General features: G+C 38.7%; 1 protein-coding gene across 2 annotated transcripts in view; it reads right to left on the bottom strand.

The window, feature by feature from the left end:
* Positions 1–26,436, bottom strand: part of TAF4B (TATA-box binding protein associated factor 4b) — a 125,085-nt gene extending 98,649 nt beyond the window's left edge. For both annotated transcript variants that reach the window (XM_055324443.1, XM_055324442.1), the window contains exons 1-6: positions 25,624–26,436; positions 9,953–10,098; positions 8,673–8,780; positions 4,911–5,072; positions 4,686–4,808; positions 1,062–1,151 (exon numbers count right to left, since the gene is read on the bottom strand). In XM_055324443.1, the coding sequence (XP_055180418.1) occupies positions 1,062–1,151; positions 4,686–4,808; positions 4,911–5,072; positions 8,673–8,780; positions 9,953–10,098; positions 25,624–25,972 (978 nt within the window). In that variant the 5' untranslated portion in view covers positions 25,973–26,436. The remainder of the gene's footprint in view (positions 1–1,061; positions 1,152–4,685; positions 4,809–4,910; positions 5,073–8,672; positions 8,781–9,952; positions 10,099–25,623) is intronic.
* Between the last annotated feature and the right edge of the window lie 1,386 nt (positions 26,437–27,822).

Here is a 27,822-nt window from a genome sequence, read left to right on the forward strand (position 1 = left end):
AACATTCTCAGTTTCTTCAACCACATTTTATATCACCTGATTGGCACCTTCTAATCAATGTGCTCACCCTCCTAGTAACAGTTTCCAGTATTTTAATATCCCTCTGAAAATATGGTGCTCATTTCCCTTCCCATTCTTCTTTTATGAGGCAGCCAAAAGGAGTCTTCCACTGTGGCACCTCTTTCATCTCCCCTAGACAATTACACCAAATAGTTCTTCTTTTTTTTTTTTTTTTTAAGATTTATTTATGAGAGAGAGAGCGTGCACACACACATGTACATGAGTGGGAAAGGGAGGAGGTGGGAGAGAGAATCCTGAGTAGACTCCATCCACACTGAGTCTGACTTGGGCTCAATCTTCTAAAAACTGAGATCATGACCTGGGCTGAAAGCAAGAGTCAGACATTCAACCGAATGTGCCACCCAGGTGCCCCTAAACCAATTATTTATAAGGCAATTCCTCATTCCATTATTTCAAAATTTATGGGATGACTCTGTGTTCAATATAATTCCAGTTCTTTAATGACTTAAATTTTCAATTCGATTCCTCTTCAGTTTCTGAGTATCCAAAAAAAATATCTGATAGTCTCATTATCAAAGTTACTGCTCTATGTCAAAATCCTATTTAATTCAACAAATCTTAGAAAATAATATGCCTATTAACAGTATAAATCAATTTTTAAAAATAAGAGCTTTCCCACTAAATTTGGCATTATTTGATTTATTATTTTTAGGAGAGTATGAGTCATTAGGTCAAAGCAAAAGGCCCTATCTTAAAGGAAAAGTCAAGACCCCCTTGCAGATGTAAGCTTTACCAATATAATCATTAAGTTATGTTCATGAATGATGTTACTTCTGTTTTCCCAAAGTGTTCCAATCCAAAGAATGTGGATTATGAATGTTCTTAATCTTAACAGATTACAACATTGAGAGCTTTCTCCTACACTGTTAGAATCTTTACATGGCTATCATATTGAAATATTCAGATTTCTAATTATTTTTAAAAATTATTTTAAGGTAATTTAACCTAAATAATTTCTTCAAAGTGACATATAACTTTACCTTAAGAAAAGGAATTAGGTGAGGCTGAGGTGAAGACTTGAGTTCAACATACAGTTGCCTAGTAAATTCTTCTGCTTCAATTTTTGCATCCTAAGGAACAGGAGAAAGAAAAATATTTTTAGGTTTACAAATATTTTAAAAGAGAAAAGGTGTGCATTTCATGATTGATGTAAGGAGGTAAAAGGCCTACTTGTACTGTGAAAACTGTAAGATGTTAATGAAAATAACTGAAGAGGACACAACTAAATGTAAAGATATACTATGTTCATGGACTGAAACATGTATACTGTTAAAATGTCCATACTATACAAAGCAATCTAGAGTTTCAATGCAATCTCTATCAAAATACCAACAGCACGTTTCACAGAACTAGTACAAATAATCCTAAAATTTGTGTGCAACCACAAAAGACCCCGAACAGCTAAAGAAATCTTGAAAAAGAACAAAGCTGGAAATATCATAATCCCAGATTTCCAACTATACTACAAAGCTATAGTAATTAAAACAGTATGGGACTGACACAAAAACAGACAAGGAGATCAATGGAATAGAGAGCTAAAAAATAAAGCCACAGTTATATGGTCAATTAATCTACAAAGGAGGCAAGAATATACAATGAGGGAAAAGACAGTCTCTTCAATCAATGGTATTAGGTAAAATGGACAGCTATATGGCAAAGGAATGAAATTGGACCACGTTCTTAAACCATACCCAAAAATAAACTCAAAATGGATTAAAGACATAAATGTGAGACCTAAAACCATAAAACTCCTAAAAGAAAACATAGGTGGTAACCTCTAGGCATCAGCCTTAGCAATATTTTCCTGGATATATGTTCTCAGGCAAAGGGAACAAAATAAAAAACAAACTACTGAGATTACATCAAATTAAAAAGCGTCTGCAGAGTAAAGGAAACCATCAACAAAACAAAAAGGCAACTTACTGAATAGGGAGAAGATATCTGCAAATGTATATCTGATAAGGGGTTAATATCGAAAATATATAAAGAATTCATACAATCCCATTACCAAAAATAATCTGATTAAAAATATTAAAAAATAGACTGAGGACCTGAATAGACATTTCTCCAAAGACGACTTAGGATGGCCAACAAACACATGAAAAGCTGCTCAACATCACCAGTCATCAGGGAAATGCAAATCAAACCCACATCAGTCAATGGACTGAGCCACCCAGGCACTCCTACCTCACACCAGTCAAAATGGCTAATATCAAAAAGACAAGAAATAAGTGTTGGCAAGGATGTGGAGAAAAGGAAACCCATGTGCACTTTTGGCAGGAATGTAAATTGGTGCAATCACTATAGCAAAGAGTATGAAGGTTTCTCAAAAATTAAAAAATTGAAGTAACACAATGGCTATGTGTTATTATATTAGTAACACAATGGCTATGTGTTATTATATTATATTGTTATATTTCCAATGAAATATTAGCCATAAAATAGAATGAGATCTTGCCATTTGCAATATGGATGGACTTAGAGAGTATTATGCTAAGAGAAATAAGTCAGAGAAAGACAAATACTGTTAAGATTTCATATATGTAGAATTTAAAAAATACAAACAAAAACAGATACGACACAGAGAACAAACTGATGAGGAATGAGGGGATGGACGAAATGGGTGAAGGGTCAAATAACGGAAAACTTCCAGCTATAAGATAAAATCAGAGGGATGAAAATAAAGCATAGGAAATATAGCCAGTAAGCCAGTAACATTTTATGGTGATAGATGGGGTAACCATACTTTGCGGTATTTTGTAAGATATATAATTGCCGGATCACTATGTTCTACACCTGAAAGTAACAAAATATTGTATGTCAACTTCAATCAAAAATTAAAAATATTGGGGGAATCTCTGGGTGCCTCAGCGGTTTGGTGCCTGCCTTCGGCCCAGGGCGTGATCCTGGAGTCCTGGGATCGAGTCCTGGGACTGAGTCCCACATGGGGCTCCCTGCATGGAGCCTGCTTCTCCCTCTGCTTGTGTCTCTACCCCTCTCTCTGTCTCTGTCTCTGTGTGTCTCTCATGAATGAATAAATAAAATCTTTAAAAAAAAATTAAAAATATAAGTTTTTAAAAATGCTTGAATGTTAAATACTTGTTTATACGACTTATAATTTTAAATGCCTAAAATAGTTTTCCCAGGTGGAAAAGGAACCATTTCAAATGCGCTCTACTTCTAACAAATTACAGGTAGGAAAAAAGAAAAACAACCCAGTAGTAAAGAAGGTATTTTAATATTTGTAAATTATACTTGTTTTCCTTACGATATTTGAAATATACACATTTTCTGCTGGGAAAAAAGTGACCATTTTTATACAAAAAATACCCAAAATTCTCATTAGATAATCAGAGAAGTCTGTAGATTTTAGTAGTTCAAAAAAATCCAAATTTGAATTTGTCTATTATACCCTCAGCATATTTCTTAAGCATATAATATGGAATATTTGCTAATTTCCCCCTTCATCTGCTTTAATGTATCTAAGCAATTTACCTGAAAGAGGATATAAAAAATGAATGATGTATAATTTGATCCTAAAAACCACAGCATCTTGGAACTTGGAACTCAAAGATCATCACATTTATTACTCTTCTCATGTTATAGAAAAGAAAACTTAAGAAAGTTAACTTACTTCCACAGGTTCCGTTGGGATTTATAGAACTAAATTTCATGATTTGCTGATAGCCTGGTTTTCTGTATTTGCAGTTCTACTAACAATTTTTTATTTGACCAAATAGTAAACCTTCTCTCCACGGCCCTTTTATTTAAAAAAAAAAAAGTTTTTTTCGGGGCACTTAGGTGGCTCAGTTGGTTAAGCATCCGCCTCTAGCTCAGGCCATGATCCCAGGGTCCTGGGATCCAGCCCTGAATTGGGCTCCTTGATCAGCAGGAAGCCTGCTTCTCCCTCTCCCTCTGCTTCTCCCCCTACTTATGCACTTCCTCTCTCTGTAAAATAAATAAAATGAAATAAAAAGATAAAATAATAAAATAATAGTTTGAAGATTTATTTATTTGTTTTAGAGAGAAACAGAACACACGTGGGGGGGGGCAGAGGGAGAGAGAGAGAGAGAGAGAATCCTCAAGCAGACTTTCTATTGAGTGTGGAGCCTGACACAAGGCTCGATCCTAGGACCCTGAGATCATGGTCTGAGCCAAAATCAAGAGTCAGACCATCAACTGAGCCACCCAGGCACCATTCTACAAGGCCCTTTTTAAGCCAAAGTAACAAAAAGTAATATATAATAGATTTACTTGTTTCACATTTGCTATCTATCATTACAAATTAAGAAACAAAAGCTTATCGAAAAACCCATCTAAAACAAACCTCATTTAGGGCAGCCCAGGTGGCTCAGCGGTTTAGCGCCGCCTTCAGCCCAGGGCCTGATCCTGGAGACCCAGAATCAAGTCCCATGGTCAGGTTCCCTGCATGGAGCCTGCTTCTCCCTCTGCCTGTGTCTCTGCCTCTCTCTCTCTGTGTCTCTAATGAATAAATGAATAAAATCTTTAAAAAAATAAAATAAACCTTATTTATAGGTAAGTATCATTTAAAAAATGTTCTACAAATTCTTACAGAATTTAAGCTTCCATAAATACTAACTTACCAAAAGTTGTTCCACCAGTTTCTTCACATTCTGCCCCATTTCTGGGGACTGTGATCCACTACAAGCTAGTTTTATTAACATTGCAAGGAAGTTCTTACACTTCTTCACATTTTCTAGCATTGCCTAAATAGAGAAATATAAACAAACAGAAATGTTAGCTGGAAAACAGAATTCAAGAAAGTTTGTAAAGAGCTGTATTCATATAAGGAAGAAGGTGGAGCTTACCGGAGAAAGACTTGTCTGAGTAGTTGCTGAGTTCTCTGCTTTAAGACTGGGCTCATTTGATGGGGCAGCTGATGCTCCCAAACTTGAAGGCTTCAGGGTAGTTACAGAATTCAAGGGCTTTACAGAAGTAACTGTGACAACACTGGTTGGCACAGCTACAGACTGAAATTAAAAGTAGTGCACATTTAGATATGTATTACTATGATATGTATCACAGCGGGTGCCTCTTTTCACACTTACCAGACTACAAATGGATCTTGACATCTTTTCTTTCACGTTATGCTCTATTAGTCTAAGGCAATGGAACACTGTTGTAAGAGCTCCAAACTTCAGTAGATCTGGGTTTCATTCTCATCTACCTTCCTACTTTTCACGGACACCTAAAGAGTGTTTACCTCAAGCAAGTTACTTACCTTGCTAATCCTTTGATTCTTGTCTGTAAAAAAAATCTGTAAAAAAAAATCAAGGCTAGAAATGGTACCTCCCTACTTTCCTGGAGTTGTCTGCAAAAAACAGTACCAAGTGCATGGTCCTCGAGACACAATATTGGGGCGCCAGAGTGGCTCAGTCAGTTAAGTACCTGCCTTTAGCTCAAGTCTTGATCTCAAGGTCCTGGGACAGAGCCTCACATCAGGCTCCCTGCTCAGCGGGAGTCTGCTTCTCCCTCTCTCTCTGCCTCTATCCCCTGCTTATACTCTAAGATAAATACATAAAATCTTGGAAAAAAACCCAAAACACATTATTAATACTTCTCTAAGAATAATTTGAAATAGTAAGTCTTTATATGAAAATATAGAATACCTGTTCCATAATTTCTTTTTCTTAACTATAAAGCAGAGAGATCTACTGACCACCTTATATTCAGACAAGCTGCTTTTATGTAGACTATTAATAGAGCAAGCACAATGAATATTACAAACTGTAGTATCTTATTTTCATGCTGAAAAGAATTTTGGTTTTTTCTTCAACCTTCTATCAAAATGAGGTGTGATTATAGCACCACCTGCAGGATACAAAGTTTAATACAACAGGCAGTAATTTAGAAAACTATACTGAGATAAAGCAACAATCTTATTTTAAAACAAACACTGAAAGTTACAGAACATGAGTCAAGTTTGAGGAGGTAGGGGAAACAACAGTATTTACAACTGACCCAGAAAACTGAACACTGCATCATCATTTTAATTTAAATACTTATATTCTACAGGCATATAACAACCCAAAAAGGTCAGGTTCCAATCACCTTCAAGAAAATTTACTTTGGTAACAGTCACAATAAGTGAATTCAAATGTACACCAAAATTTCCGACTTTAGAAAAACTGGAGCATATATTAGATGAAGCATGCTTTAAGAGTAAAAGTGGGAAGAAGTTTAAAATCACTTGATTAATGAAGACAAGAATGAAGGATGAAATGTTAAGCAAAAAAAGTAAAATTAAAAATTACCCCTTAGTAAAATATTATTAAATATAAGTAGATCTCAAGGCAACAATGAAAATGGTCTCTTTCCTATTCCTAGCCCCAGTCTTACTCTCCAAGGACAACTACGGTGCAGTTTCTCTGAATCCTTTTGGAGACTGTCTAATAAACTTTTTCAGGTTAATCTACAGTAATTAAACACTCTTTCTTCAGTGAATCTATATTTATACCCTGCCATTAACTCCTTGTACTACTATATTAAAGAAAGTATAATCTAAAACTTTAGCTGATGGTTATGATTACCTTTCTGGACCCTCAGGGAACCTCAGAGTTCCTCTCCCTTATGAGGCAAAATAAGGCTCAATGAAACGTGAGCTGAGGAAAAGTATTCTATTTTTTTGTGAACAGAGGAAGCATTTATGGCATTTCTACTTTCCTTACCAATATTTTACTGTTTCTAGTACAAAATCTGCCCTAATATAGCTACTGGCTGTATCTTACCAGATATCTGCACCTTCCATGCCAATTCTTTCTCTTCAGAGACACAAGGAGGTACACAATCCCAGTCTTACTCTATCTACATAATCCCACTTCAGTAATGGGTGGACCACCCTAAACTAATTCATAACTCCAGATATGGTAGCCCAGCCCATTCTATTTCCATGCTTTGCGAGACCACACCGGCACTGACTGTGAATGTCTGGGGGGCATGACCTAGAAGCTGGCAGCCTAGTAAAGTATTAGAACATCCTGCAGAAGGCACAGGCAAAGTGCAAATGCAGAGGCAATAAATCCTCAATGAAGTTGGAATTCCATCCTCCAAGATTCAGTGTAAACTGCATTAAAAATTCTTTACGGTACTATGTCTCCAATAGGACAAATACATGAAAACCAAGGAACTGAGGAGTAGAGGGATGAAGGCAACCACTTATCATCATTCCTACAGACACAATGGGGGACCCTGTGTTTCCCATTTCTGTCCAAAGGGGGCACCGGAGGACACAGCAAGAGTTCCCATAAACTAGACACTATGGCTGCCTCCTGGGCACTTCGGTTTTTTTTTGTCCAGGAACAGCAGTAAAGAATCATTCACATGGCAGGGGTAATTGATCTGGCATCTGGAATAGGTAGGGTTGCTAGCACACAATGGAGACTGAAAAGAATAACTGTGGTGAATCCAGGTGATCCATTTTAGCGCCTGCTGGCATTTCTTCGCCCAACTGTTATGATCTATGGACAAGTACAGCAACTCTTTCCTCAAAAAAGCATGGTGATTAGGACGTTAGAGCTCTCAGGGATGATGATCTGGTCACACTACCAGTTAAGTTACCAAGACCAGCAGAGTTATTAATTAAGAAGAGAGGGAGGGCAGCCTGGCTGGATCAGCGGTTTAGCGCCTGGAGACCCAGGATCCAGTCCCAGGTCAGGCTTCCTGCGTGGAGCCTGCTTCTCCCTCTGCCTGTGTCTCTGCCCCTCTCTCTGTGTCTCTCATGAATAAATAAAATCCTTAATTTAAAAAAAAAAAAGGAAGAGAGGAAATCTAGAATGGATAGGATAGTGAAGGAGGGAGTTGATGAGTATTAGTCACAGTAACAAGGACTGTAGTTCATCCTAGTAACTTCCGTTTTGTTTCCCCAAGGAAGAAACCCACCAGAATACCAAAAGATCTAGTCTCCAACAGTATAAGGAAATAGATCCCAGAGACACAAGGAGTAAACAGTGATATACTGTTGCAAGGCAATCTGTGTTGTCCCTGCTGTTAGTAATGCTATTCCTATACAGCCTACAGTTGTCAGTTCTTTCAGGGTTTGTCTCAACTCAGAGAATTGCCTTGCCCAACAGCACAACTCTCCCTGTGGAATTGACATTGTGACTGATCATAGAGGAGAATTAAGGCCCAGATGACCAACGCTCGCACACAGAAGGACAACTCTGACAGGCCATACTTGCTCCCATGTTCTTCATCCACTGGGCCTGCATCTAGTTCAAAATCTTACTTTCCTTCCGTTCCACAGGTATCAACTAATAAATATCCCCTATGCCAAAACTCTGTCGCAGCACCTGCTTCTAGACGCTATGACACGTGACTATTAGATGCATTTGTATTAATTTAATACATTCAAGTAAAACTGATATTCCAAGAACATACACCATGTTTATCTTGTGCTTTCCACACTTCCAACAGTTCCCACTTTGTTAAGTGTCACCAAATATCACTGAATTCCTTTCTCTAAGGACATGGTCACTGTGGCAACATATATATCTGGCAGGAAATAACTAAATAGGAAAGAAAGATGAGAGAAAAACCAGTGCATGCATGGACATAAGTCAATCACAACTTACTTGTACTGAGGAAGGCTTTGGAACAGTGGGTACCACAGTAGTTCCTATTTGTGCCAATTTTTTAACAGGTGCCACTGCCACTTTCTTAATTAACTGTGAACTTGAATTCTGGGTGGGTGGAGGGAGGAGAAAGGAGAGGTGAGAGTCATCAGCATTAGTAATTTTAAGTCACTCAGTATTATGGCAAATATTAAACGTTAAAACTCTTCACCGTAGCAAGCTTCTTTGCTATAACTGGTTTTATAACCTTATAGATTCTAAGCACCTTCTCCACTATGAACCTAACTGGTCAACTGGCCAATTGACACTTTATTTATCACTTTATATTTACCTATTCCTAAGGAGGTAACTGATTTCACAAATAAATATCACAGACTTTTAGCATTAAAATCTTGAACTTTACTTTTTGGCTCATAGAGAAAATAAATTGATTTTTATTTAACATCTAATTATAAACAAAAATCTGCTAACCTGTCATCTCAACTCCTACTAGTCAGATAAAGGAAACTAGAAAGGAAAGGAGGAACTGTCATAGAAAGATACAACAACAGAGAAAATGGTGGAGAATATAGAACCAAATCGTAAGAGAGCACAAAATGAGGGCTGGTGTGGGGAGGTGGTGATGGATAGAACTGACATAGTATATTACCACAGAAAACTATGCAATCTTTCATAAGGATAAGCTTGACTCGTTAAGAAAACATTATTTCACATTCAGCATTTTTTATCAGAGAAAGACCATTAAAGAATTCTGTTTATTGTATTTATCCTTTTTCTGTAAAAAAAAAAAAAAAAAAATTTTTTTTAATGTCTGGCACAAAAGATAAACTTTAGTTAGTTACCTGGAAAAATTATCAGGTGTGTAAAATAAACCATTTTCTAACATTACCAATTAATGAAATATTATGCATTTCTGAATTTCTTAAAAGTCATCCCAAGATATGTACAAAAATAAATACTATAAACTGCTGTGTCAATATTTTACCACAAATTAAAATTGAAACAGAATGATTATTTTCTTTCCATTTAGAAATGCAAATAGCCCTTTGAATATTCCCTTGAGGACTATAAAATCTTTGAGTATGAAAACTGAATCTTTATTATTTTAGCAATTACCAAATGACAAGTCTAAACACTGTGATTAACATGTTTAAAGAAAGTGGCTTAATTTGAAAAGTTGAGCAGAAGCATCTATTATTTTTACTGACAAATTCACACACATCTATATGAAGAAAATACATGGAAAATTAAGGAGGATAAAAGCAACTAGGGTATATTACCGGCACTGTACAGATTTTGACTGTATGAGTATTTGTTGGTACAGCTGGCCTTGAAGTTACGTTGGTAGTGGTCTCTGCTCTTGTCACAGCTTGCTGGGGAGATACCAACATCAACTGGCCACTGTTACTTTTGATCAAAACTGTTCCTAGAGTTAAAAGAAAACAAAATATGACTTCTAAGCTAATAAATGAAACATAGGCATCATATATTTTGTGTTCTAAACATTTCTTTCAACACTGTAAAATGCTCTGAATAAGTACAGTATAATTATTATTATAAGTACTGAACTAGGGATGCCTGAGTGGCTCAGTGGTTGAGCATCTGCCTTTGGCTCAGGGCATGGTCCCAGAGTCCTGGGATTGAGTCCTGCATCAGGCTTTCTTCATGGAGCCTGCTTCTCCCTCTGCCTGTGTCTCTGCCTCTCTCTTGAGTGAATAAATAAATAAAATCTTTAAAAAAACAAGTACTGAATTATTCTATTGTAGAATATTACATTATTCTTTTATAAGCACTGAATTATTATAGGTACTGAATTTCCTTCAACACTATAAAATGCCCTGAATAAGTACAATATAATTACATGTATACTAATTGTTACATAATACAGAAAAATATCTTCACTCAAAGCTACTTAAAAAAAAGCCAAAATACTTTTCTTTCATGACATCAAGTTAAAAAACTGTAGTAAGTACGATGATATAGTAATGGCATCAGATTATACAAAGTGACCAATGGAATAAACTGGAAAATTCCAAAACAGACTCAGATATATCAAATTCTCCTACGAGGTACTACAGATTAGTGAGGAAAAGAGCAACTATTCAATAAATAAGGCTGGGCCAATTAGTTATCTATACAGAAAAGATTAAAAGTTTCATGCTACACACAAAACCCCAAAGGCTTTAAGAATACAAAAGTTAAAAATAAAACCTTTTAAATTCTTAAGTAATGTAAAAAAAACTTTCTGAACTTGAAATAGGAAATAATTTGAAAAAAAAGGAAATAATTTGATACGTTCTTGTATATTAAAGTGTCAGTTTGACACATTCTTATTTATTCATTCATTCATTCATTCATTCATTTATATTTTATTTATTTATTTGTGTGTGAGAGAGAGAGAGAGGCAGAGACACAGGCAGAGGGAGAAGTAGGCTCCATCCAGGGAGCCTGACGTGGGACTCGATCCCGGGTCTCCAGGATCACACCCTAGGCTGAAGGCAGGTGCTAAACCACTGAGCCACCTGGGCTGCCCCAAATATATTTAAAAAACAAGCCACTTTTCTTTAGCAAAAGACACCATCAGGTAAAAAAAACAAAATGTGAGAAAATTTTAGTTCATTTATGTTCCAAGGACAAATATCCAAAACACACAAAACCAACATAGATGCCAATGACAAGGAAAAGTAAATTAAGATCACAGTGAGATATCACCTTATATCTACCTAGACAAAAATTAAGAAGTCCAATGACAATATTGTTAGATGTGCAGCAAAAGGAACTCTAATATTTTGCTGATGGTAGAAATTCTCGTCTTTGTCATTAGGAGGCATAAACAAGAATATGGATTCATAGCTGCAGTTCCATTTCCATAATGGGAGCATGAAGACTTCAACAAACCTGCTCCTCAGCAAAGCAAATATAACTGGTGAAAATTATTTTTAAAAACAACTATTCAGGGCAGCCCCAGTGGCCCAGGGGTTTAGTGCCGCCTTCAGCCCAGGGCGTGATCCTGGAGACCTGGGATTGAGTCCCACGTCAGGCTCCCTGTGTAGAGCCTGCTTCTCCCTCTGCTTGTGTCTCTGCCTCTCTCTCTCTCTCTCTCTCTCTCTCTGTCTCTCATGAATAAATAAAATCTTTTTTAAAAATAAAAATAAATAAAAACAACTATTTAAAGTCTTTTGAAATTGCCTTAAGGCATACAGAAAATAGCTTCACCATTATTAAGGAGGATTTACTAAAACTCAGTAAGCACAGCAAGAATCGTGGCATATGAACCACACTTTTCCTTCTCAAATCTCAAAAAACACACCCTTTTCCTTCTCAAATCAGGCAGTGTGACCCAACAAAGGGCCTTCTCTCTCCCACACTCCCTGTTGAGGGCTATGGTATCTCTTTAGAAGGAGCACATCAGCATTTCTGATCTCCCCCACACTGAGCTGCATATAGCAGAGGACAAATCTGAGAAAAGTGGGTCCAGAAATTTCTAGGCATCTTCTTTTACTCATCTCCACTCATAAAAGGGAAGGCTCTATACCTCAGTGATGGCACACTAAAAGTATCTGGACCCCATTCTCCCTCACCCCAGTTCTTTGGTAGGATGGAGGTTTCATGCTGGAAGAAGCAAGCAGGTAAGATGAGAGGGTAATAGCCCAGTACCCTATTACTAAAGTAAGGATATTGCCCATAAAGAAGCATTCCACAGTCCTGATCTCCACTCCAAATATCTTCCTATGGAAGCTGACTTTATTTCTACACAGTGTAGGGAAGCTCAAAGGTAAGAGAACTCTCAAATACAACAAAATAACTAAAAGAAGAATGATAGCTTCATGACAGATACAAGCTATAGACCACAGGCCTACCTCTAGTTTACCAGAAAGAGCCAGAAAAAGAAACAATTGAGAAAGACCCTGCTGATGTCATTACAAACCTCAAACAATAACCTCAAAAATTATCCTTGTAAAGGAACCTAAATTTAACTGGGAGCAAGTCAGGGTCTATGGCATTGTTGAAAACGATAGGGTATTTGGCTGGCCAAGGTAGAGCCTAACACTTGGCTGTGATACTAACAGAGACACACAGCTTAACAGAGAAATCAGAGAAAGAGAAAGTCAAAGAGAGCCCTGTTATCTCAGGGTGGCTGAGCTTATGCCAAAGGCTGTGCCCTCTGAGAAGCAACATCAAAGGCTTCCCACGTGTGGAAAAATAGGCTTCACTAGAATAAACCAATCAAACAATTAAAATAAAGAAACAAGTAAATAACAATAATACTCTCAAGGGAACAGGGGGCAGTATGCAGAGTTGCTGCAATATATTAGTATTTAAAAATTTTTAAATTTATCTGTTTATTTGGGGGGAGGGGGAAAGGAGGGACAGAGGAAGAGAGAGAAACAGACTCCTTATTGAGCAGGGAGTTTAATGCAGGGCTCGTTGCTAGGACCCTGAGATCATGAACCAAAGGCAGACATTTAAGCAATGAAGCCACCCAGGCACCAATATATTAGTTTTGAATAATAACTTACACAACATGTAAAGAAAAAGAAAAGTATGACACACAGGAAAAAAGGCAGGCAACAAAAACCACCTATGAGAAGGACTAGCTATCAGATCTAACAAAAACTTCAAAATATACATTATAAATTTGTTCAAAAGACTGAAAGAGATCATGCTTAAAGAAACAAAAAGAAGGTATGATGGTATCAAATACAGACTATTGCTAGAAAGATAGATATTATAAAAAAAAAAACAAAACTTCTGTAGTTAAAAAATACAGTAAAAAAAATTCACTGGAGGCCTCAACAGTGAAACTGAATGAGAAGAAATATCAGTGAACTTGAAGGTAGATCAACAGAGATGATTAAATCCAAAGAATGGAGAGAAAAAAGAATGAAGAAAAGTGAGCAGTCTCAGAGAAATGTAGATCACTGATAGGCACAGCAACATAGGCATAATGTGAGTACCAGAGGAGGAGGACAAGAGACACAGAAAGGGAGAGAGAGATAAACAGAAAACTATCCAACGAAATAATGGCTGGCAACTCCCAAATTTGATGAAGAATAATCTAAGATGTCCAAATAGCTCAACAAACTCTAATACATTCAAAGAAATCCACATTAAGACACTTCATAATAAAAATGCTCAACTATTGGGATGCCTGGGTGGCTCAGCGGTTGAGCATCTGTCTGCCTTTGGCTCAAGGCATGATCCCACAGTCCCAGGATAGAGTCCCACTCGGGCTCCTCTCAGGGAACCTACTCCTCCCTCTGCCTATGTCTCTGCCTCTGTGTCTCTCATGAATAAATAAATAAAATCTTAAAAAAAAAAAAAAAAGGGTAGCCCGGGTGGCTCAGCAGTTTAGTGCTGCCTTTGGCCTGGGCCATGATCCTGGAGACCCCAGATGGAGTCCCACATCAGGCTCCCTGCATGGAACCTGCTTCTCCCTCTGCCTGTGTCTCTTCCCCCGCCCTCTGTTTCTCATGAATAAATAAAATCTTAAAAAAAAAAAAAAGCTCAACTATTAAAACAAAATCTTGAGAACAGTAAGAGAAAAATGACTAGTTATTTACAAGAGAACCCAAATAGGATTAACAGTTGACCTCTCATCAGAAACAATGGAGGCCACAAGGCAGTGCAATGACATAATGACATATTCCACTTGTTTAAAGGCCAAAAAAAAAAAGAAAGAAAGAAAATTTAATCAACAGATATTCATTAAAAGTACCTTTCAAAATTGAAGGCAAAATAAAGACATTCCCAGATAAAAACTGAGTGGATTGGTTGGCTAGTGGAAACACCATACAAGAAATACTAAATAAAGTTGTCTAGGTTCAGAACAAGTGATCCCAGGCAGTAACTCAAATTCACACAAGAATGAGAAAGAGCACTGGTAAAGGTAATTATGTAATTTGACAATATAAATTCATATTAATTCTGCTTTTTTCTCTTAACTTTTTAAAAAAATTATATAGAACTATATATATATGTATATATATATATAATTACATTTTTGGACCTATAATATAAAAATGTAATATATTTGTGAATAACAGCAAAAAAGGAAGTGGGTGGGACTAAAGTTGTATCACACTAAGGAAATGACTTTGGTTGAAAACTCCAACTCATAGGAACAAATGAAGAAACGCAGACAGTAACTAAGAAAGTAATAAAACAAATGCTAAATGCTGTAAGTATATACTTGTGCTCCTTTCTTCTGTTAGTTTCTTTAAAAAACATAAAGTTACATAACGTAATAATTTTAACAAGGTATTGTTGGGTTTCTAACATATCTAGGTGCAATATGTAGAGCATAATAGCACAAAAATAAAAAAGGAAAAGGAAAATGAGCTAAATAGGAGAAATGTTTCTGTTTTTTTTTTTTTCTTTCTTTTACGATAGTCACAGAGAGAGAGAGAGAGAGAGGCAGAGACATAGGCAGAGGGAGAAGCAGGCTCCATGCACCGGGAGCCCGATGTGGGATTTGATCCCGGGTCTCCAGGATTGCGCCCTGGGCCAAAGGCAGGCGCTAAACTGCTGCGTCACCCAGGGATCCCCAGGAGAAATGTTTCTATATCACCCAACTAAGTTATTATGAATGTGAAATAAATTCTTATTAGAATTTATTAGAGATATATACACAATAGATATTAAATATACATTGTAACCTCTAGAATCTCCAAATATATACTGAAAAATTATAAAGAGGGACGCCTGGGTGGCTCAGTGGTTGAGCAGAATCTGCCTTCGTTTCGGCTCAGGGAGTGATCCTGGGGTTCTGGGATCGAGTCCTACATCAGGTTTCCTGCATGGAGCCTGCTTTTCCCTCTGCCTGTGCCTCTGCATCTCTCTGTGTCTTTCATGAATAAATAAAATCTTTAAAAAAATTATAAAGAAAACAGTATCACACTAGAAAATATTCACTTAATGCAAAGGAAAGCAGGAAAAAAGGGAAGGAAATATATCGAAACAAAAATAAATAAATGGCAGACCTAAACCTAACTTTGTAAGTAATATTACATGTTAATTGATTCAATAATCCAATTAGAAGGCACAAGTGTAAACCAGACCAAAAAAGGTAAGATCCAACTATATGCTGCCTACAGGAGACTTCCTTTAGACACAATTATAAAAAAATATAGAAAGTAAATGACACATACAACAACAACCATAGGAAAGCTAGTGTGGAGGTGCCTAGGTGGCTCAGTCGGCTGAGTGGTTTAGTGTCTGCCTCAGCTCAGGTCATCACACTCCCTACTCAGCGGGGAACCTGCCTCTCTCTTTCTCTCTCTCTCCCTCCCTCTGCTCCTCCCCCACTGCTTGTGTGTACACTCTCTTTCTCTCCCTCCCATAAATAAGTAAAATCTTTTAAAAAACAAAACAAGAAAGCTGGCATGGCCATTCTAATATCAGATAATATAGTCTAAAAGTGTTACTAGAGATATAGAGGGGGCATTTCATAATTGATAAACCACCCAATGGATCAGGAATATTAACAATTATAAACATACATGCAATGAAAAATAGAGCCTAAAATATATGAAGTAAAAGCGGACATAAAGGAAGGGAAAAACAGAAATTCAACAATAATAGTTGAGATTTCAATACCCTACTTTCAACAAAGGATAGACAACTATACAGAAGATTAACAATGAAATCAAATACCTGAACAATACTATAAACCAACTAAACCTAAAACATACCTATAAGAATACACTGCCCAATAACAACAGCATTCTTCTTAAGCACACATAGAACAATCTCAGGACAGACTATATGCTAGGACATAAAACAAGCCCCAGTAAATTTTAAAAGACTGAAATCATACAGTGTATAGTCTCCAACTACAATAGAATGAAATTTGAAATCAGTAACAAAAAGAAATTGGGGGAACTCACAAATATTTAGAAATTAATTACTCCTAAGTAGTCATTTGTCAATGAAGAAATCACAAGGGAAACTGGAAAATACCTTAAAATGAGTGAAAATGAAGACATAATAAACCAAAATTTACGGAATGCAGATGAAGCAGTGCTTAAAGGGACATTTATAGTTACATATAACAGTATTTAAAAAGAGGGGTGCCTGGGGGACTCAGTCAGTTAAGTGTCCCAACTCTTGATTTTGGTTTGGGTGATGATCTCAGGATCATGAGATTGAGCAAGCCCCATGTGAGATTCTCTCTCTCTCTCTCTGCCCCTCCCCCACCCCTATTCCTCCTTCCCTCTCTTAAAAAGGAAGATTCAAGGGGTGACTGGGTGGCTGAGTTGGTTAAGCATCTTACTCTTGATCTTAGCTCAGTCTTGATCTCAAGGTTGTGAGTTTGAACCCCACTGCTGGGCTTCACACAAGCCATGGAGCCTACTTAAAAAAAGAAAAGAAAAGAAAAGAAAAGAAAAGAAAAGAAAAGAAAAGAAAAGAAAAGAAAAGAAAAGAAAAGAAAAAAGAAAGAAAGAAAGAAAGAAAGAAAGAAAGAAAGAAAGAAAGAAAGAAAGAAAAAGGAACATTCAAATCAGTAACTTAATAAGCTTCCATCTTAAGATACTGGGGGAATAAACTAAAATAACTAAGGCAAGCAGATGAAGAGAAATTAATAAGATTCGAGCAGAGGTAAAAAGAGAGTATAAAAACAATTGAGAAAAATAATTCCTAAAAACAAAAAACTACTGTAACTGACTCAAGTAAATGGGTAACCTGGGCATGCCTGGGTAATTCAGGCCGTTAAGGGTCTGCCTTTGGCTCAGGTCACCATCCCAGGGTCCTGGGATGGAGCCCCTGGCATTAGGCTCCCTGCTGAGCGGAAAGTCTGCTTCCCCTCCTTCTCCCTCTGCCCCTCCCCACGGCTCATGCTTCTCTCTCTTGTTCTGCTCTTTCTCTCTCTCAAATAAATAAAATCTTAAAAAAAAAATAGACAACCTAAAGAGGCCTCTAACAAATGAATTTAATTAGGAATCAAAAAAAGTATCCACAAGATTAAGCCCAGGTCCAGGTGGCTTCACTGGTGAATCCTACCAAACATCAAAGGAAAAATTAATACTAATCATTCACACAAACTCTTCCAAAAAATAAAAGGAAACATGTCTCAATTCATTGTGTAAGCTCAGTATTACCCTGATACCAAAACCAGATAAAGACATCACAAAAAAACTAGAGATCATTATGCCTTATAGAGATGCAGAAAGTCCCAACCAAGTGCTAGCAAACCGAATACAGCAGCACAAAAGAGGTGTTATATCCCATCAAGTAATATTTACCTCTGTGTGGAAGGCTGGTCTAACATACAAACATTACCATAAAACAGCATATCAGTATAGGCCAAAAACCTCAATATAGGCCAAAAACCTCATGATCATCTCAACAGATGCAGAAAAAGCATCTGACAAAATATAACATCCCTTTTTTCATGATGAAAACACTCAACAAAATAGGAATGAAAGTAAACTTCCTCAACAAAAGACTTACACCTAATATCACATTTAATAGTGAAGGACTAAAGCCTTTCCCCTTAAGAGAGGAATAAAAGATCTGTGATGAGGAATGAGACTTAGAATGCCTGGAATCACTACTTCTATTCAACATTGTACCAAGAATTCTAACCAGAGAAATTAAGCAAGAAAATGAAATAAAAGGTATCCAAAGAAATAAGTAAAACTATTTCTACATAGAAGATGATCTTCTATGTAGAAATCCTAAGGTATCCATGAAAAAACTATTAAACAAGTTCAGCTAGGTAGCAAGATACAGAATTAATGTATAAAAATCAACTGTATTTTTATACGTTTGCAATGAATGGCTAAATCGAACAAAGAAAGCAATTCCATTTACAATAGCACCAAAAATAAAAATATACTGATAAATTTGACAAAATAAGTACAACACCAACACTCTAAAAACTATAAAATGCTGTTGAAAGAAATTAAAGAAGATCTAAATAAACAGACATGCTGTATTTGTGGATGGAGACTTAATACCCACCTTTCAAGATCATTAACAGGATTATGAGACAATACTTTCAAACAGACTTTTGAATTTCAAAGTTATCAAATAGTAGTAATAACTGTTATTAATACCAAAAGGTCCATAATCCAAACTTTTCTTCAACTAAGTACTCAAACCATCAGTAGGAAGTAATATTAGAAGAGTCAAAGACAATACTGAGAAAAAAATAACAAGAGCTTATCAAACTCGATGCTCTTCCAACTGAAGTGTTTATCCCAAAGGTTCAGTTCCAATGCGCAACAACCTAGTGAAAAGCACTTATAAACATATAAAGGAAACTGAACAGTAGTCTCTTTTCTGAAAATCAGCTACCAAATCTCTTTGAATCAAATCCTGATAAATTTGATTCATTTTCCAATCATAAAAGGATATCCAGCTTTGCCTACTTATTCTATAGACCTGTTGAAAGAAAGTAATCATACATTAGGTTACAGAGCACCTTTCCTCTAAAAATATTAAGATGTTAAAGTGTAAAGTGATCCATAACTGGCAGGCAGTTTAACATACTACTCTACTTGTCTGCCCAGTGAACTGCTAAATCCCAAGCTGACTTTCCTATTTTGCCTTGGTTGCAAGATGATCTGGATAGTGTCTCTGATTTGTCTGACTTCCTAGCATTGGTAAATACTGACCCGGAAAGGATATCAGACCCACATAAATCTAAGAGCCAGAAAAACTTTAGAATTCACCTGTTATAATTTAGTATCTCTATATAATTCTCTGACTGGTCACCTTCTAGTCTCTACTGATTTAAGTCTACGGTTAAGAAGGTGGAGATATACAAAGATCACCCCTTCACAAGTAGAGTAGAAAGACCCCTTAATTTGAAACCAAAATAGGGACGCCTGGGTGGCTCAGTGGTTGAGCATCTGTCTTCGACTCAGGGAGTGATCCTAGGGTCCAGGATCGAGTCCCACATCGGACTCCCAGCATGGAGCCTGCTTCTCTCCCTTTGCCTATGTCTCTGCCTCTCTCTTTGTCTTTCATGAATAAATAAATAAAATCTTTTTAAAAAAAGAAAAGAAACCAAAATAGTCTGCCCATAATAGTTACAGATAGGATGGTCCCTTGTGCAAGCCCACAAAATAAGCCTACTTTCATTTCCACAGGGCAATCCTTTAAAAGCCTTAAAGGGAGCCAAACATACCAAAGTTGTTTTCTTACTCAGGCACCAAGACCCCAATTCCTTTAACTTTTTATGTCATTTTCTCTTACTAAGCTTAAAGTCACTTAAATTTCTTTTTTCTCATTCCAGTAATTCTTAGGTGAATAAAAGAAAAACTTAAAGTATATCAGTAAGTTTTTATCACACATTCTACTACTGATTATGGCACATCTTCTCTATTCTCCATTTACACAGTGGGCTTGTCAAAATAACTAATTTATTTATAAATAAAATGTTCAAAATGAATAAATAAAATTAAAATTTTAAGGTAAGAACATACAAAATTGTCACTATATAATGGTAAGTGAAAAAGAAGGCTAAAGAAATTACATAATAGAATCCCAATTATGTAAAAAATAAATAAAACATCCATACTTTTTTTTTCCCCAAGGAAACTAAAAGCCTTGGGGAGTGAAATATTCCCCATATCTTGGAGTGGTGGCTATACCTTTGTCAAATTTTTCAAAACTTACTGTAAATAGTTTCCTTTTTAAAATAAATATATGGGCAGCCCCGGTGGCTCAGCGGTTTAGCGCCGCCTTCAGCCCAGGGCGTGATTCCTGGAGACCCGGGATCGAGTCCCACATCTGGCTCTGTGCATGGAGCCTTCTTCTCCCTCTGCCTGTGTCTCTGCCTCTCTCTCTCTGTGTTTCCCATGAATAAATAGAATCTTAAAAATAAATAAATAAACAAAATTAAATATACATGGAAAAAATTGTAGTTCCACTAAGTTTATATAAAAAAAGGAAACTAAAAGATACACTCAAAATATTTGGGGTAATTTTTCTGTATTTTCCAAATTTTGTATTGCAAACAAAAAAAAAATGGGGGCACATAGTCATTGAGGTTATTTCAAACTCCATCCTTCTAAATTACAGTGAATTTGGTGGATGCCAATACATATTAGATAAATAGCAACCAGAGAACCTACAGCCCAATGCTACACAAGTACCTTAAAAACTCAGGACATGCCTGCTATGCAACTCTGTATTCCACCCAAATGCTGTTCCTTAGAGTTCTGACATGTAGACCTATATCCTTGGTTAATCCATGATACTTCTAGGAAGAAGGTATGATCCAATTTTAGACAAAAGAAAAGTGACAGAGGATGAATTTTTAAACTTGCCTCAAGTGATGAAGCTATTAAGTGGTAGAGCTGGGATTCAATTCCAGGTCTGATTCTAAGACCAATGTTCTGCCCTTTATTGCTCAACTTCAGTGCTTTCCACAAAAGGCTAACCCACCAGGTCCCTTATTATCTATAAATTTGATTAGCACACCTAATCCTTACTCTGTGCCCTGAACTAAACCTTCCTAGCTACTGTATATTACATACTTACTTTACTTCACAAACTAACAAGAGCCCTCTTAGGCACCCTTATTTGGTAAGAAACAAATCTATATAACATTATCATCCATCTACATTTCTCTACATTTAAAGTATATCTCCATTCAATTCTATGAATTATCTTCTCTTACTATTAATTAAACTTAAGTCTGGAAAACTACTTATTAGATTCCATAGGTAGCTTTCATAAAAAGATTGATTGATTGGAGTAGTGAGCAAGAAAGAGCACACAAGTAGGGGGAGGGGCAAAGGGAAAGGGAGAAGCAAAATCCCCATTGAGCAGGGACCCCAACACATGGGGCTCCATCCCAGGACTCTGAAGTCAGGAGGCTTAACCAACTGAACCACTCAAGTGCCCCCACAGGTAGCTTTTAAAAATTAAGTATTAACGTTGTTGATTTTGCATTTAAATGATCTTTTGGGGACAAAATTTGGTAATCCTATGAAAAGACTGCCTTTTGAACCAATAATTCCACTACTAGCAATTTATCCTATAAAAAATACATTTAAAGAACTGCACAAAAATACATGTTTATTATAGCATCATTTGTAATAAGACAAAGTAGTGGAAACAGTATCAATGTCTAGTGGTCAAAATATGATGCTACATTGATACAATGTACTACGAAGCTATTTAAAAAATGAGGAAGAGGGCGTCTGAGTGGCTCAGTGGTTAAGCATCTGCCCTTCAGCTCAGAGAGTGATCTTCGGGTACCGGGATTGAGTCCGACATTGGGCTCTCTGCATGGAGACTGCCTTCTCCCTCTGCCTCTGTCTCTGTCTCTCTGTGTCTCTCATGAATACATAAATAAAATCTTTTTAAAGAAATGAGAAAGATTTATAAGTATTAACATGAAAAGGATGACAAATTGTTAATAGTAATACTCTGGAGAAAGGGGTATATTACATTTCAGTAATGCTTTAAAAAAAAAAGATTTTATTTATTTATTCATGAGAGACACAGAGAGAGAGGCCGAGAGAGAGAAGCAGGCTCCATCCAGGGAGCCCCACGCAGGACTCGATCCCTGGTCTCCAATATTATGCCCTGGGCTGAAGGCAGGCGCCAAACCGCTGAGCCACCCAGGCGTCCCTCAGTAATGCTTTTTTCTTTAACATAAACATATGCCGCTTTTGTTGGCAGGAGTAAAGAAATTAAAAATAAAATGCACTGATATGTGTAATGGCCCTGGGGATTCCTTAGGGGCTGCAGCCGTATAGCCCCTCTTCTTCTCTCTCCACATAAACTAATGTGTATACTCCAATACCAGGTGCTTTCTCCGAGCAAGGAATTCATTAGGCCCTGGGTAATAAAGTCAGCGAGAGTCCATACCCTCGCGCAACATCCTTTTTTTTAAAGCCATGGTGGACATAAGAATCCCTAGCTTATCTAGGAACTGCTTCAAGAATTTGAGAAAGATCCAAATCCTATGCCATGCCTGAGTATGAAGGAGTTAACAAAAAAAGACCCGAACCATTTTACAAGTAACTTTCACAAACTTCTGTACAGTATGACTATCAAGCAGAATTTACCAGTTCATGATGTAGCAGAAGCAACCAAGTCCCTGATCATCATTCTCAAACAAGCGATAGAAGAGACACAGAATACCAAAAAACATAAAGAGCTGCAGTCTGGCCCCAAATCACACATGTTCATACAAGAGAAGACTGAGAAGATCAAAGAGATTACCAAAAACATTCAACGGAATAATTTTCAGAGCTTTATTATATCTTCTTTCATTTCCTCACAATGCCTACCTTTTTTAATTCCAGTCTCTGCTCTCTAGAAAAACTTGTGGTGCATATTTATATTTTTTAAAAAATCACTTCTGTTTATTGAGGAAATTCCGAAGTAAAAAGAAATCAAATACTTAATATATTCATTATCTTAGGGGAAAAAAAAAAGCTGACTTCTGCATGATTTTAGCATCCTTCAGTAATCAATTACTAATCCTTAGGATCTAAAAGAAATGCTACAAGACTTATAATTTTCTTAAAAAGTTACTTAAATCTTCTAAAGTGCTTCCATTTCACCCCTCAACTATTGGTTATCTTATTGTGCATTAACCAGAGCACAAAGGTTAGTATGCCCCTCTCCCACCCATCAGTTGAAATTCCCAAAAGCTGCTCTTCAAAACACCTCCTCACCTTTTCTGTAACTAACAATTCCTAAAGGCAATTTATCTCCTCTCTCCTGGAAGTTTCTCCATGGTCAATAGCCTAAAATGTTTTAGTGTAGTGCACACCTAGGCTGTGGTCCTGGTTTGTAGCTATATAGCTCTGGCAAGTTTCAGTTTTGGTTTCTTTGTGTACAAAAGGTTAAGCTCTAAAATTCTATGTTACCTTTTAGCCCTGATACTCAATAAGGCATATCTTACACACACACACACACACACACACACCCCAAATGTTAAGAACAACATCATGTAAAGAGTAAGACTTGGATGCAAATTCCCTCTGACACCTATGAGGTGTCTGGCATTGGGCAAGTTATTTACCCTTAAAGACCTTTACCTTATTTGCTATCTATTATGACCAACAGAAGAATATAAACAATAGATTAAAAAGTGTAAATAGCACAGTATGCCTTTGATTAGTGATTAGTTCCCACTTGCCAGCAAGTTTTCACTCTTGATAATTTTTCTATTCTAATACCTTTTCGTTTCTAAACAATATTCACCAACTAGACAGGAACTTAATTTTTAACAGATTTGGAGGTGATTTCATTCAAACACATTCATAACTACTTTATAAGTATATGCAGGATGCCAACTTAGAACTGGCAGAAAACGTATCCAGTGGCATACACAGCATAGCCTTAAGTACAATGCACCTGCTGTACCATACAAAACTGAAACAGAACTTCATAGTAAGTAGAGAACATAATCTTTCCACAATGTTCATGATCAAAGGGAACATTAGGGGAATCCCTGGGTGGGGCTCAGGGGTTTAGCCCCTGCCTTTGGCTGGGGAGGTGATCCTGGGGTCCCAGGATCCGGGCCAGGTCAGGCTCCCGGGATGGAGCCTGCTTCTCCCTCCGCCTGTGTCTCTGCCCCTCTCTCTCTCTCCCTATTATTAATAAATAAAATCCTAAAAAACAAAAGAAAAAGGGAACATTAGCTACCAAATGACAGCTACCCTATCATTTTTGCTTAAAAAGAAAAAAAAAAAACTAAAATCTTGACTCCAATGCTTCATTATCTTTACCATCTTTGCAGGTCAGAGTTCCAATTACTGCCAAGCAAAGTAAATAGAAGACAATATAATTAAAAGTAGAGTTCACTCCAAAGAATGTGACTTGTGCCTTCCCTCCCCCCCCCCCCCCGCACTGAAATTCCAAGACACTTTCAGTTGAGTAAAGAAAGGTAGCATATTCAAATATACAATATGCTGAATGATCACAAGGCAAAAATCTTTGCACAAATCATTGAAAAACAGCCCAGACGTGTAAACCCTCGGATACAAAGCAGTCACAGACTCGTTGACTGTAGCATCACACACTGCCTCAAATACATCAATCGTGTGCCCCTGATCTGTCAATTCTGGCATTGTTCTCTGGGAGAGGTATTCTTCTGATTGAACATTAGGATCATCACGCCTCTAAAGATTGTGCGGGAAACGGCCTTTCTCACTTCTGGTGTGAGAAAACTAGTGAACTTGCTCCAGCTTGCTTAAGTCTAAAATGCTCTTTGTCTTAATACACAAGAACTCCTTAAATAAACTTTTCTTTAAAAAAAAAAAAAAGAAAGAAACTTCTCTTAAAACAATATGGCAAAAAAAATTTTTTTTAAATTATTTTGATAATTTTTATTTTTTTTAAATTTTTTTAATTTTTATTTATTTATGATAGTCACATAGAATGAGAGAGAGAGAGAGGCAGAGACACAGGCAGAGGGAGAAGCAGGCTCCATGCACCGGGAGCCCGACGTGGGATTCGATCCCGGGTCTCCAGGATCGCGCCCTGGGCCAAAGGCAGGCGCCAAACCGCTGCGCCACCCAGGGATCCCCAAAAAAATTTTTTTAATGAATAAAAAAAAATAAAAAAAAAAACCCAATATGGCTATCTAACCGTACGTATATAGAAATTGGTCTCCTCTCCACATAAAAATAAACTTTAGCTATATGCTCCCTTCGCCCACCTAGGAGCCAGTGCCTCAAAGGCCCTCCTCAATACACTGCTCCGGCGTTTACTAGGTCACCTGGGTGAAAAGATTCTTTCTTTAAATATGTTGAGAGCATATTGAGCAATAAAGACTCAAAGAGGCTATGTTAACTGTCAAGCCAAATCACTGCCCTGCAAAGTTGATTTTGAAAGGTTGTTCTCTGAGCTGACTTTTTTTTTTTTTTTTTTTTTTTGAGCTAGCAGCAAGGAGGCACAATCCGGAGGTGCGACGTCTCCCTGTCACCGCTGGCTGGCCCGATGGGGAAGCTGGAAGAGGGGATCGACATACCTGGAGGAAGCTGCAAATTGGCAGGCAACTGGATTGTTGTGGTGTTGGGGGCTTTCACAGCGACTAGCTGAGGAGCAGGCAGCGGGGGGCCGCTGCTGAGTTTAGGAAGAGCACTGACAGGAGCCACTTTGGTCACTACGGTCCCCACGGGGGGCCGCGGGGGCTGGGACGCCGCGGACTCCGCGCAGACACTGACAGGAGCCTTCGTCACGGCGCCCAAGGTGGAGGCCAGCGGGGTGCTCTCCACCCGGACCGGCAGGGTCCCGGCGGGGGCCATGCTCACGGGCCCGGAGGCGCTCACACCGGCCGGGGGAGCGGCGCCGGCCGGTTCCGTGAGGCCCGCGGGCATCCCCAGGTGGATCAGCGGCAGCCGCGGCGCTGCCGTTCCGGGAGCAGAGGCGCGGGGAGGCTTGACAGGCGGCAGCCGACTCCGGTGCAGTTCCGGCTCCACAGCATCGCTGGGGAGAGGCGCAGGGGCCGCGACACTCAAGTCAGGGACGGGCGCCGGCTGGGCACCGAGACCCGCGCGTCCCGGGCCCCCCTCCCGCCCGTGCCGCCCCGGCTGCGGCGACACCTGCTCGGCCGCTCGCCGCTTCCTCAGCGGCGCTCACACGTGCGCCGGCTCAGCCCGGCGCCTCAGCCTCGGGTCCTGCTGCGGCGGAGCCCGGCTGCGCGGCTCCCGGAAGGGCGTCACTTCGGCTCCCACCACCCAGCGAAACTCTGCGCCGCGGTTCCCCCGCCAGAAATTTCAAAACTGCAAAAGCGGAGCGCCCCCGAAGCCCCCCTACACACCCCAGCGTGGCCCCACCGCGCGGCCACGCCAGCCATGTTTATATAGCCACGCGGAGACCTCGCGCACGCGCACAGGCCGCCGCCGCCGCCGCCCCGGGCTTCCCCCGGAATCCGGCCCTGTGATTGGCCACAGGCTGGAATCGCGCTCGTGACGTCACTAGGGACGGCTCCAGAGGGCGTTAGAATCTTCCCCAGAACCAGGAGGAAGGAGGGCCAAGTTGCCAAAAATCTACCACGTGGGAGGGGCGGACTGCACTTGAGAACTGCGACGTTCGCGTTCCTCTCCTTGGTATGCTCGCCGGTATGTTCCTTTGGAAGCCAGGAATGTGATTTCCACACGCTTTTACTTTGAGGACAAGAATGGGGACTGGTTTCAGACAACGGTCACTCAGACTTAAATCACGCTTGCTCTGTTTCTCTGCGGGTTTTTGCCCGAAAGCGTCGCAAAAGGAGCGTTACCATGGACATCGCGGGGGGGGGGGCGCGAGCGGGGGGAGAATGGTTTCTTTCTTTTAAATGTTTAAGAATGGCGTATAATTGTGTAGTCTTGTAAAATATGTGACTTCGGAGTTGAACTGCCCCCAGGGGAAATGGTTTTCTTCCTTTGGGCGGGTTTGGAGATCTCTGTCACCTCTCAACGTTTTTACATCGTTTACGCGTCTATCTCCTTGAAGACCTGGGACAGTGTCTTTTGATTCCCACGTCCTCAGATCCTGGCAGCTAGAGGTTAACTGCGATACTAAATGTTGTTTGAAAAAAGGTGAAACTGTTTCTTAAAGGAATCACTAAGTCCAGGATATGGGAAAACTTGCTCCTCAGAGATGTAGTTAAGAGAAGGTGCCTTGGGATCCCTGGGTGGCGCAGCGGTTTAGCGCCTGCCTTTGGCCCGGGGCGCGATCCTGGAGACCCGGGATTGAATCCCACGTCGGGCTCCCGGTGCATGGAGCCTGCTTCTCCCTCTGCCTGTGTCTCTACCTCTCTCTCTCTCTCTCTCTCTCTCTCTCTCTCTCTGTGACTATCATAAATAAATAAATTTTAAAAAAATTAAAAAAAAAAAAGAGAAGGTGCCTTGATTCCGGGCTTTTGTCGGAAGATGATGTTTGTAGGAACCGACAGTATACCGAGGGAGATTTTGCAAGTAGGCAGGTAACGTGATGGTTAGGGCTCGTAGTTTCCTCCCTCCCTGTACACTCTGAGGGACAGGGTCTACTGACAGCCTTCACAGGTCACTGCGTTTGCTACCTCTCCCATCCCAACCAGTCCAAATCAAGAACCCATTTTTCTGATCCAAGACATTAATAACCTTCCCTATTTCATGAAGACTTAACCTGATCACGTAGCTTCTAGAAAACTCACAGGGGAGTTGGAGAGAGAATAACTACATTTATCGAGGGGCCCCCTTGTTTG

This window comes from Nyctereutes procyonoides, unplaced genomic scaffold, assembly GCF_905146905.1.
Source record: "Nyctereutes procyonoides isolate TBG_1078 unplaced genomic scaffold, NYPRO_anot_genome, whole genome shotgun sequence".
Classification (NCBI taxonomy): domain Eukaryota; kingdom Metazoa; phylum Chordata; class Mammalia; order Carnivora; family Canidae; genus Nyctereutes; species Nyctereutes procyonoides.